At 47.1% G+C, this 13,490-nt stretch overlaps 1 protein-coding gene across 1 annotated transcript in view; it reads left to right on the top strand.

The window, feature by feature from the left end:
- Positions 1-13,490, top strand: part of FAM13C (family with sequence similarity 13 member C) — a 199,463-nt gene that overhangs the window by 111,209 nt on the left and 74,764 nt on the right. The window contains exon 5 of the mRNA XM_055001122.1: positions 6,448-6,529. Within this exon, the coding sequence (XP_054857097.1) occupies positions 6,448-6,529 (82 nt within the window). The remainder of the gene's footprint in view (positions 1-6,447; positions 6,530-13,490) is intronic.

A 13,490-nucleotide genomic window follows, 5' to 3' on the forward strand; every position in this document is an offset into this window, starting at 1 on the left:
GGCGGCTTTTACTGCAAAGGCTTCCTTCTCCCACACATTCCAATTTCTTTCCGCATCAGAAAACTTTCTCGATAGGAATGCACAAGGCCGAAGCTTCCCGTCCTCCCCCTTCTGCAATAAGACTCCTCCAATTGCAGTATCGCTGGCGTCGACCTGCACTATGAAGGGGTAGTTTTCATCGGGGTGGCAGAGAATGGGTTCTGTTACGAATTGCTGTTTTAAGCCTTCAAAGGCTGTTTGGCACTCGGGTGTCCATAGCAATTTGGAGGAGGGTTTTTTCGCTTGGTCCCCTTTATCCTTGGTTTTTAACAATTCCGTTAGGGGAAGCGTGATCTGTGCGAAATTTGCAATAAATTCCCTATAGAAGTTGGCAAATCCCAAGAAAGATTGCAATTCTTTACGGGTAGTGGGAGTTTGCCATTCTTGGATCGCCCGTATTTTGGCTGGATCCATTTTTAAGCCTTCTTGGGATATACAATAACCAAGGTAAGTGAGTTCAGTCTTATGGAATTCGCATTTAGACAGTTTGATGGGCAGTTTGTTATTCATTAAGGTTGCCAGGACTTTTTGAACCAATTGTACATGATCCTCCTCTGATTCTGAATAAATTAACACATCATCAAGATACACCACCACTCCTTTATACAGGAATTCATGCAGTACTTCATTTATCATGGACATGAATACAGATGGGGCTCCAGTTAATCCAAAAGGCATAACTAAGTATTCATATTGTCCGAGGGGTGTATTAAACGCGGTTTTCCACTCATCCCCAGCTTTGATACGAACATGGAAGTAAGCATCTTTCAAATCTAATTTTGTAAAGATCTTACCTTGGGCCACGACGTTGAGAAGATCTCGGACGAGTGGGATGGGGTAGGCGTTGTTGGTTGACACAGCATTAAGTCCTCTAAAGTCCGTGCATAGCCGAAGTCCTCCGTCTTTCTTCTTTACGAAAAGTACTGGTGCTGCGTGGGGACTATTGGCTGGACAGATGAACCCCCTCTGGAGATTGGTGTCGATGAATTTTCTAAGTTCTTCCCGTTCATAAAGACTCATAGGGTAGAGACGGCCTTTCGGTAGTGAGGCTCCCGGTAAAATTTCCACTGCACAATCGGTCCGTCTGTGCGGGGGCAGGGTATCGGCTTCTTCTTCAGAGAAAGCCGGTAAGTAGGACCAATAATATTCGGGTATTTGGTTTATTTCTTCCTGTGTAAGGAGAGCTTTCTTGGTGTGGATTGGATTGGTACCCCAGTTTTGATTCCATTGATGGTTTTCGCAGTTGGCGTGGCTGAAGGTGATGCTTCCTTCTGCCCAATTTATATAGGGGTTATGATCGCATAGCCACTTACTGCCCAGAATTAACGGGTATTTGGCCGTGGTGCTAATAACGAAAGATCTTTTTTCCCAGTGTTGGCCCATGCCCGTCACCACCGGGATTGTTTCCGTGGTGACGGGGTTCATATTGGTGCCATCCATTTGCTCGAAAATGACTGGGTTTTGTAATTCCCGCACTGGTAATACTAGTCCATTGACCAGGGCTGGGGCAATGATGTCTCTAGAGCAGCCTGAGTCAATTAAGGCTTGTACGCGGATGTGCATCTTCCTTTCAGGGTTTAACAAAGTCACTGGTATGAATAATATGGACCCGTGCGGCCGGTCCCTAGTTGGGACGGGTCGAGAGTGGATCTGCCGTTTGGGCCCTTTCACGACAGATCCATTTCGTTTCCCGACTGGGGGCTTTCCGGACTCTCTTCTACATTTAAGGTAGTGGGGTCGTATTCCATGAGTTCTTCCGCTTCTAACCCTCTGTCTGGGGCATTTCGTTGGGAAGTGCCGCGACCCCTACCCGATCTGGGAGCTGGTGTTGGGCGTTGCGATGTGGGAAACGGAGCAGGGGTTGGACGCCGTAATTGGAGCGTAGGTCTTTGCACAGGCCTGTAAGGGCATTGTGCTGCAAAGTGGCCAGCTTGCCCGCATTGCAAGCACAAGCCTTGTTGCCATCTAGCATCTCTCGCTCCTCGGGTAGCATATCCAGCGCCTTGTCCTCCCTTCTGCAAAGTCAAGGGCCGTCTTTGTCCTGATTGTTGTTGTTGCTCAACTAATCGGACTTCTAATATACGATTCTCAACTTCGCAGGTTAGTTGAATCCATCCTAACAGCGTAGGAGGATTGTCTTGCATGAGAGCCCTGTCCAGAAGCCTCGGGTTTAGCCCTTGTTTAAACAGTATTATTTTGGTGGATTCCTCACACCTAGGGCATTTGGCGGCCAGCTGTCGGAATTTTGTAACATAGTCTCTTGCCGACATGCTGCCTTGCTTAAGAGCTTGCAATTCTGTTCTGGCTCTGGTCTCTTCTAAGGGGTCTTCATATTGCACCCTTATAGCATCCACCAACCCTTGTAAGGTATTGAGTTCTGGGGCCCCAACATTGTATAGTCCTACGTACCAGTCTGCCGCTTTGCCCTGAAGCCGTGAACCGAGATGTTCGATCTGGCTGGCCTCATTTCCGAATAGATGTCCCCATCGATTGAAGAACTGTACCACTTGTACTAGGAAAAATCCCAACTTGGAGGAATCTCCGTCAAAAGTGGCTTCCAGTTTCACCCAGCCCATCAGAAGATCTTGCCTTGGGGCCGGTGTAGGGTAATAGTCCAGCGGAGCATTTAATTGGGGTTGCGGCGTGATAAGAGGTTGCTGGGGTGGTGGGGGTAGTTGGGGCCAGGGTTGCAGCGGCAGTAATGGCTGCCCGGGACCCCCCGGCTGCGGCGGCAGATGTGGGGCCGGTTGTATTGGAGGGGGCCTCACTGGTTGGGTTGGCGGAGGTATTACCGGTTGAGCTGGCGGCGGCCGTACCGGTTGGGTTGGGGGTGGCCGAACAGGTTGGGCCAGAATTGGCCGCTGGGGCGCGGGTCGGTGCGGTCGAAGAGGGGGAGGCCTTACCGGTTGATCGGGAGGTGGTAACACCAGCTGAGCTGGAGGTAACCTTACCGGCTGTTGTGGTGGTATTTGTTGAGGTCGGAGCGGGAGGGGCCGCTGCGGTGAGGGCCTGATCGGTGCTGGGCTGCGCGGGCTTGCCCCTCCCGGCGTCGGTAATCTCGGACCCGGGAGTTGTCCTCGGGGTACGATCTGCAGTGGTTGATCCCCCCCTGGGGGTTGTTGTACAGGAGTCGTTGTCGACGGTTGGAGTGGTGTCTCCCCCCTTGGATGAGCTGGAGGTTCTTCTAGCTGATCCGGTTGGACGACTATCGGAGAAGTTGGAGGGGGTATTACCGGAGCTTCTGTCGGGCGGGTTGGCTCTTCTCCGTTCCCTCTTGGGACATCGGTTGGAGTGTCCCCGGGATCCGGGTCTTCGTCCGTCTTAGGGATCTCCTTTGGAGTCTCTCCAGGGCAGGGCTCCCCCTCTTCCTCCGATTCTGAGGCATCGTCAGGGCACTGGCTATCGGAGCAGGAATCCCCTTCACCTCCCGTCCCTGGGTTGTCCAAGGGCTGCGGCTGCAACGGGGCGGGCTCCCTCGGGTTAGAAATAACGCTTTGTAAGGTAGCTATTTGTATAGCCATCTCTTCGGGTGATGGTCTCTCTCCCGCCACCATTAATGAGAGTAGATGTATAGCATGAGCTAGGCTTTCTTCCATATCGACTAACCTAGCTTCTAGCAATTGCATTCTGCTTGGACCCGGTTGGTCCGTCGTGGAATCCCCGGCAGCAGCAGCCAACGGGGTATTCGGCCTCCAAGGTGGAGGGTCTCCTTGATCGTCTTGCGATCTCGCCGCTAGAATTCCTTTGGCCAGTCCAGTAACTGCCGTAATGCCGGAATCCACAGCCAGGGTACGGGTTTGCATCTGTACCCAACTTTGCTCGGAAATCTCTGGTTGCTCCGTCCACGGAGTGAGTTCCGAATAATCCCAATTTAGGACGCCGTGACGGGACGTTTCCCATTCTATCTGTTCGGTCGTCCTATTCCAAAACAGCCAGGGTTGTCTACTGTCCAGTTCAGGGACTGTTTCTAGGCTTCGGCGCCCATCCATGGGTAACGAATGGAGCACCCCACTGGCCCTGCGCTCTCTCATTTCTCGGGGTCTTGGTCCCCACTCCGAGGGTGTGGGTACCGAGAACAAAGGTAGGGTGGTGGCCGTCGGCTTTTCACCTACACTGTCGAGATCGATGAGAGGAGGGGTGGTAGTTGAAGCTCCGTTCCCTGCTGGTGCAGGGCCTTGAGGTTGCAACTGTTGATCGCCGGGAGAAGCATACGGATCAAACAAAGGATCCCTGTTCGGGACTGCTTTGGATTCCGATGGGCCCGGCTTAGACATGATTGGTAACAAAATGTCAGACTGTGGCTAGACAATGTCCTTCCTACAGGTTCTCCTCTACAAGTAAACAAGAGTCCATTGTTTGAATAAGGAAACTTTACTGCAGAAATGGTTCATTATAGTCCACTGTCCTGAATAGGAGATTCAGGATGGTACAAGAGCATTGTTACCAATGAAGGGCAAAGCATGAGGTACAAAGTAACAGTTCCCAGCTGAACCAGCGTCCCCCCACAGTTCTCAAAACAACATCTTTCAGTCTTGGGAAGCTGGACTCTCCCAAGGCCAATCCTGGGTGGAACGGTGTTAGACAAAACAATCTCGTCCGGTGAGAAGTCTGCTTGGGAACGGGTGCACCTGTGGGGAAAGCACTTAAACACTAGAAGCATTAGAAAATGGAGTCAGTACAGTTCATATACACACTGAACCTGACACCAGTCTGGTTTCCACCCAGGACATGGAGTCGAGACATTGCTGGTCGCCCTCATAGACGATTTCCGCAGACATCTGGATCAGGGCGGATCAGCACTGCTGATTTTGCTGGATCTGTCAGCAGCGTTTGATACGGTCGATCATGAGCTTTTGACCCACCGCCTTGCTGATGTGGGGATTCAGGGGACAGCACTGCAGTGGCTGGTCTCCTTTCTCCATGATTGGGGACAGAGGGTGGTGCTTGGGGAGAGAGTGTCATCTCGTAGGCCACTGGTATGTGGTGTGCCACAGGGAGCGATACTCTCTCCGTTATTATTTTATATCTATATGCGCCCCCTCGCCCGGCTGGTGCAGAGTTTCGGGCTTGGGTGTCACCAATATGCGGATGACACCCAGCTTTATATGTTGTTGGACGGGCAGCCTGGATCGGCCCCTGATGCCCTGGAGCATGCTTTTGAGGCTGTGGCTGGTTGGTTGAGTCAAAGTCGGCTGAAATTGAATCCCACGAAGATGGAGGTCCTGTATGTGGGTCGTGGGGAGATGGCTTTGGGACCCCGGTTTCCTACACTTGATAGGGCAGCACTTACACTGGCCCCGAGAGTTAGGAGCCTGGGGGTGATTCTGGATTCCTCCCTGAAGATGGAGGACCAGATCACTGCAGTTGCCAGGTCTTCCTTTTATTATCTTTGGCAGGCCGGGCAGCTTGCCCCTTATTTGTCTCCCCGTGACTTGACTACAGTGGTCCAAGCAATGGTCACCTCTAGGTTGGATTACTGTAACGCGCTCTACGCTGGGCTTTCCATGGGCCTGATCCGGCGGTTACAGCTGGTACAGAATGCAGCAGCGTGGGTCATTGTTGGAGCACCGGTGTGGGAGCATATTACACCGGTGCTACGCCAGCTGCATTGGCTGCCAGTGGAGTACCGAATCAGGTGCAAGGTTTTGGTGTTAACCTACAAAGCCCTACGCGGACTCGGACCGACGTATCTGAGGGACCGTCTCTCACCATATGAGCCCCCGAGGACTCTCCGCTCTGGTGGAAAACATCTTTTAAGTGTCCCTGGCCCTAGGGAGGCCCGCCTGGCATCGACCAGGGCCAGGGCCTTTTCGGCCCCCCTGGCCCCGACCTGGTGGAATGCTCTGTCTTGCGAGACAAGGGCCCGGCAAGATTTGCTTGCATTTCACCGGGCCTGTAAGTCAGAGCTATTCCGCCAGGCTTATGGCTGATGCCAGGCAGTGCCCGCCCCCCGTGAAGGGGGGGGGGTTAAACCATCGCCCCTATGCGAACACAGAGGCATGTATGAACCACTGTGCAGCATGAATTGTAATATTTAATGTTTTTAAATGTTTTTAGTATTTGTTATCCGCCCTGAGCCTGCGAAAGTGGGGAGGGCGGAATATAAATATAATAAATTAAATTAAATTAAATTTATATACCGCCCTTCAGGACAACTTAATGCTCGCTCAGAGCGGTTTACGAAGTATGTTATTATTATCCCCACAACAAACACCCTGTGAGGTGGGTGGGGCTGAGAGAGCTCCTAGAAGCTCCTAGAAGCTGTGGATAATAATGACATAGTTTGTGAACTGCTCTGAGTGGGCATTCAGTTGTTCTGAAGGGCAGTATATAAATCAAATGTTGTTATTATAAGTATCTAAACAAGTAAAACTGTGCCTCCTTTCCCCCTCTTTTCCCCCTATCCAGCCTTCTCATGGAGACAAAATCACCAACCCTGAAGTAATGAAATGGATGAATGATTTGACCAAAAGTCGTAAACAGCTTAAAGGTAACTATTATATGCCATCTTTTTAAAAAAAAATTATGCGGTGTTTCTGTTTTATTAATGCAGTGCATTAAATCTAATAGCTAACGGGTGGGGGGGGGGGAGGATGGAGCTTAGGACATACCACTGACTGTTCTTGGGGAAGGGTCCTATTGCTCATTCTAAGTGTGGATTCGATTGTCTTTGTCTGCCAGTAAGGCAATGTAACAGGGCCACCCGCAGCTGAAGGAGCAGTTGCTGCATAACTGGCGACACAGGCCTCATGCCGATCGTGCAGGGCCATGCCCTTGCACTACATGCTTCCCATCATGACTGGCCCCCTCAACCATATTCTGCCACTTGGCTTCTGGGGACAGGGCAGGGCACACGGAGTTCCTAAATCAAACTGGAGACCAAGGAGCACACGTGATTCTAGGATTCTGTGCCTAAGCCTTTTCCACAAAGCAAATAAGGTTGAGGTATATAGATGAAAAACAAGCTACCTGTTACAAATCCAGTGGATGCGTTTGTTTAATTTAGAGTTTATTAGATTTATAGCAATTTGTTTTTTGATACATATACCTCAACCTTTTTGGCTTTTGAGGTTGGTGTAGGTTATTTTGCCCATTTTTCTGTGCCTTTTAATGCTTACTCCCACATTCTTCTCTTTTGACATGGGGGATAAGGTCCCCCATGACATTCTGATGAGCAAAGTGGAGGATTGTGGAGTAGACTATAGGACAGTTCGGTGGATAGGGAACTGGTTGGAGGACCGCACTCAAAGAGTGGTGGTCAACGGCGTTTCATCAGATTGGAGGGAGGTGTCCAGTGGGGTGCTGCAGGGCTCGGTTTTGGGCCTGGTACTTTTCAATATTTTTATCAATGATCTGGATGAAGGAGTGGAAGGGCTGCTCATTAAATTTGCTGATCATACCAAATTGGGAGGAGTAGCAAACACCCCAGAAGATAGAATTAAAATTCAACAAGACCTGAATACTCGGGAGAAGTGGGCAGCTGTGAATAGGATGCAATTCAACAAAGACAAGTGCACAGTATTACATCTGGGCCACAAAAATGGGAAGCACAAATACTGGATGGGGGATACACTTCTGGGTAGTAGTATATGTGAAAGAGATCTTGGGGTAAGAGTGGACTGTAAACTAAATATGAGCAGTCAGTGTGATGCAGTGGCAAAAAAGGCCAATTCAATCCTGGGTTGTATCAAAGGGGCCATAGCGTCGAAATCACAGGAGGTCATAGCCCCTCTCTATACTGCCTTGGTCAGGCCACACCTGGAGTATTGTGTGCAGTTCTGGAGGCCTCACTTCAAAAAGGATGTGGACAAAATCGAGAGGGTGCAGAGGAGAGCGACGAGGATGATCAGGGGTCTGGAGACTGAGCCCTACGAGGAAAGGCTGAGGGCCTTGGGAATGTTTAGTTTGGAGAAGAGGAGATTGAGGGGGAACATGATTGCTCTCGTATTTGAAAGGCTGTTATTTGGAGGAGGGCAGGGAGCTGTTCCAGTTGGCAGCAGAGGATAGGACCCGAAACAATGGGCTTAAATTACATGCCGAAAGGTACCGGCTGGATATTAGGAAGAACTTTTTCACAGTCAGAGTAGTTCAAAAGTGGAATCAGCTGCCTAGGGAGGTGGTGAGCTCCCCTTCACTGGCAATTTTCGAGAAGAGGCTGAATGAATACTTGTCAGGGATGCTTTAGGCTGATCCTGCACTGGGCAGGGGGTTGGACTAGATGGTCTGTATGGCCCCTTCCAACTCTATGATTCTATACCCACTACCTACCCTAAACCTTAAAGCAGTGGTCCGGTCCTGGCTACGTAGGTGCAATGCTGAGTGCAAGCCAAACTGTCCTGAAGTTCGGCAGTACAGTGTTTTCGTTGTGTTAAGAATGAAGCCAGTAATAAGATATTAACAAGATGGTATCTTACACCCAAAAAATTAGCAGCTATTTACTCTCACAGTTCATCTTTATGTTGGAAAGGATGTGGGGATACAGGATCATATATACATTGCTGGTGGAAATATCATTACATAGAAAAATTCTGGAATACAATCTTGCACCAAATCTTTTTGTTAACTGGCTACAAAATACCAAAGAAACCTGAGCTGATATTTCTGAATCAATGGGATGATATAGAGATCCCACCAATTCGACGAGACCTTATCAATGTCTTCTTAATGGCAGCAAAAAATTTAATTGCTTTAAAATGGAAATCACATACTGTACCAACAATTACCAGTTGGTATTCTAAAATATGGGACCATTTTTTATTTGAAAAAATCAATGATGGAATCTATCAAGCTGAAAATTTCCCCCAAACAACACATTTTATGGAAAAATGGTTCCCTTTTTTTGAATACATTTCTAAAAGAAAATCTATATCCTCCCAATAAAATATACCAAACAATCCTGAATCTATAATCCAAAATATATCAGATCATTCAACTTGAATTTGTCTTTCCATGTTTTACCCTTCTCTGTTATGTAGTTTTTAACAATTTACCCATGTTGTATTTCATATTGTAAACAGTTTTGTTAATAATTGAAATAAATATATATATATATATTAAAAAAAAAAGAATGAATCCAGTTGTGGATCGGAATACTGTAACATCTGTGCCAATTGTATTAAATATGTTATGCGTAGCAGGTACTGCACTTAGAGTGGAATTCGCCCAACCCTCAATTGAGAAGAGAGCATGGATTACAGCCTTTAAGTTGTTCTTGAACAAGGAAATTTACAAGGACAATTCAGGGAAAGTAGGTTTTGCACACTTGATCCCGCAGGATACCTATAAGAGTAGCCGAACTAATTTAATTAACCAGAAACTAAAAATTCTGGATATTGATATAACATCTTTACAGACAAATGAGGCCCTAAGAGTTATAAAATTAAAACTAAAGGATCTCGATTACAGCAGTGCTCTCCAGAGAGCCAGACGTACATGTTCGGGCTTATCCCTGGGACTTTCACCCCCAGAGGCTATTCCATCTTATTGCTATTCTTTAAAGATTCCAGCTCAACGCAGAGCCTTCACATTGGCTAAACTCCTTCCCCTCTAAAGTGCTTTCTAGTCGTTTCTCTGGACTCCCTTATTCTGAACGAGTTTGTGACTGTGGACAAGGAAAGTTAGAGACCTTGGATCATATAATAGTTTTTTTGCCCTAAGTGGAGTAAGGAAAGAGAGAGATTTATTATTCCTATTATGTTAAAAGAAAAGCTTCCCTTCCTTCCTTGGGCAATCTCAGTGTTATTGTCTGATAACTTTCCTGACAACCAAACCTCAGCTATAGTGGCTTCCTTTCTAGCCACGGTGATAAAGAAACAAGATTTTCATGAGTTTAGATAGTTTAAAGTGATAATGACGAGTTATGTCTATGTGAATTGGGTATGTTCAAGTGTACAGTTCATATTTTGTTGTTTTTGTTCTTGTTATTTTTATGTTAAATAAAAAAAATAAAGCCGTGGTAGCCAAGCCAATAGGTGTTGGGATGCCAGTTCCTTTTGGGTCGCAGTTTTTCAACCTCTACAGCATAGCCAAACTTTTCCTGGTGCATCATGGAGCAGTCACCCCACACCTATGCCGGAAGACAGAAAAATATTAATTTGTAAATTTAAAAGCCTGCATGCCAGTGAAATGGAGGGTGGGAGGAGAATGTAGTTTGCTTTTCTAGAAGCTTATGGTATACTGGAGAAGGAAAAAAGAGCCGCAGCATTTGCGGCATGAAACACTCATCTCCTGACTCTGGCCTCTTCCCCGGGTATAGGAAGCTGCAAAGCCTTAGAGGTCTGGCTCCTGACATGCCTAGAGCTAAGAAGGTTTGGGGGGCAGAAGGAGAAGCGCTTTCTCGAATCCTAACGAATAATTCCCAAGGAATCTGAAACGAGGGCAGAGAGCATACATCTTAAAGTATCCTTGGGGCAACTTTGTTTTTGTTTGTTTATGCAATTTACAGTCCACCTTTCTCACTGAGACTCAAAGTAGACACAGTGTAGATCAATACAATTAATGACTGGGACATGCAATAAACATTCAATAAACAATGTTATAGGGTGAGGATGGAAGAAATTTGAAAAAAAGCAGAAATCTTATACCGAGCTGAAAACAATGTTGAAACAAAACATAAGCAAAATTACATGAGATATTACTTGATGCGGAACTATCTGCTAGGCACATACTTAAAGTAACAAACAGTGCACAGCAGTAAATACCTTATCCCAAAGTATTACCCAAGTATCTCCATTTCCTCACAGCATGGTCCCATTACCTGTGTAAACAAGTTCTGAATATTTCAGTTCTGCATAGTTAGGATTGGGGAATGTGTGCTATGAGATGTGCACCCCCAAATCCAATTTCCCACCTTGTGCCATTCCCATAATGTTTAGAAGAGGAAGGCAGCAATACTCCCCTACCCCGACTGTACCGCTGAAGTCCCCTAGCCCTGAACATCAGCAGTTAACACTGTAGGACAAACATGGTGCTGAAATGCTGAGATTCAAAACAAACAGATCATGCAGGGCATCTTTGTGGCTTCTGTGCAGTCTCCCCAAAGGAGGAGGGGGCTCCTAGTCTTCTAGAAAGCTCTGTAAATCTTTGCCATGGCTGGGCCTGCATTTGCGCAGTCCCAGTGTGTACCTGCACAGAAGACCACATGATGAACAGTTACAGGTAAGTGCAACCCTGTTCTACACATCTAGCCCATAGAGCTCAACAATCATTTGAAGTGGAAGAGGGGGGAGCGTTGCCAAAGCCTTTATTTCTCTCCCCTGATGGCCGCCCTTTGCCTTCCAGGCACTTCTTTGGAGGGGCTCAGTTCATTTCATGTTATTCTGAGCCTTAAAAGCAAAGGCAACTTTTTTCCTTATCTCAGTATGACAAATTTATATTGGTGTATTTATATTTTGTGGTCATGACTGTGGGAAGAATTGTGGGAACTGTAGTTAGATGAAAGGACTGAGAATTTGTTTAGGAATGTACTACCTACCCTGCACTCTTGCTGCATGAAAGGGAGAAGTTTTATTAAACCAGTGCAGATCAATAGAAAAGATAGTCCTAAGAGGCAAATCCTCCTTCCAAGGGCTGTTGTTATTGCAGACTCCGCTGTAATGAATGAGGTTGTGTACGGGTTTGCTGAATTCTACCCCCTTTCTGAAGTATTAATATTAAATATTAGTGCAGTACATAATCCCACTAAGGTAGTTAATGCAGAGTTAATTGCTACACCAGTTTGATGTAGTGGTTAAGAGCAGTAGGACTCTTATCTGGAGAACCAGGTTTGATTCCCCACTCTTCCACTGGGTGACCTTGGGTCAGTCACAGCTTCTAGGAGCTCTCTCAGCCCCACCCACCTCACAGGGTGTTTGTTGTGGGGATAATAATAGCATACTTTGTAAACCGCTCTGAGTGGGTGTTAAGTCATCTTGAAGGGCAGTATATAATCGAATCGCATGTTGTTATTCCTCAAAAAATCCTGTATTTTTTACAGTGGTTTTTCCATTTGGCCTAATAAACATAAAAATTAATATTTCACTCAGAACTTTACATATTTTATGCTAGAACTGTTTTGGTGTCAAGCCAGTTTGGTGTAGTAGATAAGAACATGGGACTCTAATCTGGAGAGCCGGGTATGATTCCCCAATCCTTCACTTGAAGCCAGCTGGGTGACCTTGGGTCAGTCACAGCTCTCTCAGAGCTCTCTCAGCCCCACCCACCTCACAGGCATTATCCGGCTATGCCAAATATGTTGATTTGGCATTATCCAGTTATGCTATGACTGTGCTCAGTGCTTGCTGAGCCTGGCCTGCTCTCTGACTTTTGGATAGTCAATATTCCTGAATATATTCAGGGTATCTTGCAAAAGTGACTGGCTGCTACAAGCTGTTCTTTTTTCTTTCCCAGGCTTTTCCCTATGGGATGGGGGAAGTGAGGTTGGCAGGAGGGGGAGTGAGTGAGTGAGGGACCAGTGGGTACAGGAACTGAAGTTTTTTCATCATCAGGGATTCTTTGATGGGAATTTTCAAATTCTGCAAGGATATAAAAATCAGGCCTGGCTCAGAGCAGACTCTGTTTTGTGGGACATTTCTGGAGACCAGAGATACTGTGCTGTGAGTGCGTACTGAACCTGCCCGGCTGCCCTCTGGCTGCCCTCTGACTTTTGGATTAACTGCTGCCTGCCTGGAAGAAGACCTGAGTGAGGGGAGGAGGGAACTGCCTGCCTGCCTGCCTGCCTGAGGAGGGCCACCACCTGGTTTGGAAGTCTGAGACTCCGTTGCTTTTCCCCTCTTTTGGAGGGGAGGAGGGGTTGGCCTTGGGTGGGGTTGGAGAGGGGTAGGGGGAAGGGGGGGAAGGCAACCGTTTTGTCAACTGAATTTTAATTTTGAAAAGTGTTTTTGTTGTGAGTGGTGCTTTGGGTGGATGTTAGCTGTTCTAATAGTTTGCTGAGTGTTCTTGTGTGGGAATACGGATTTGCCTTTTTCCTGGTTAAAGAGTCTTTTTGCTGTTATTAGTCTTTAAGTGTTTTCCTGTTGTTTGGGAGGGTGTTATATTTGTTTTTTAAAGTTATTGGTGCTTGTTTGCTGCTTTTAATGGGGGGGGGAGGAGTAGCTTTCTCCTGCTGCCAGCTTGCTGTTCATTTTTCAGAGTTTTCTTCTTGTGTGTGTGTGTGGGGGGGGGGGGTAGTACTTTGACTGCTGTTTTTTAAAGTTGTTGGTTGTTTGTTAGCTGCTTTTGTTGCTTAAAGATACCTGCATCTGAATAAAGCCATTTTTTTGCCGCACTTCCCAGCCACATGCAGATCTGTAACCCACCTGCAGGTTCAGAGGCCCCATTCAAACCAAGGCATCCTCAACGAAATCCTTCCTAGCTTCCTTATGTTCAGGCACTTCTGACAGCAGGTCCTATCTCTGTTCTGTCTCCTTTTTCCTTCTTGCTAAATACACAGTATATGGTGCAAGAGCCAAGGG

The sequence above is a fragment of the Eublepharis macularius genome, chromosome 17, assembly GCF_028583425.1.
Source record: "Eublepharis macularius isolate TG4126 chromosome 17, MPM_Emac_v1.0, whole genome shotgun sequence".
Classification (NCBI taxonomy): Eukaryota; Metazoa; Chordata; class Lepidosauria; order Squamata; family Eublepharidae; genus Eublepharis; species Eublepharis macularius.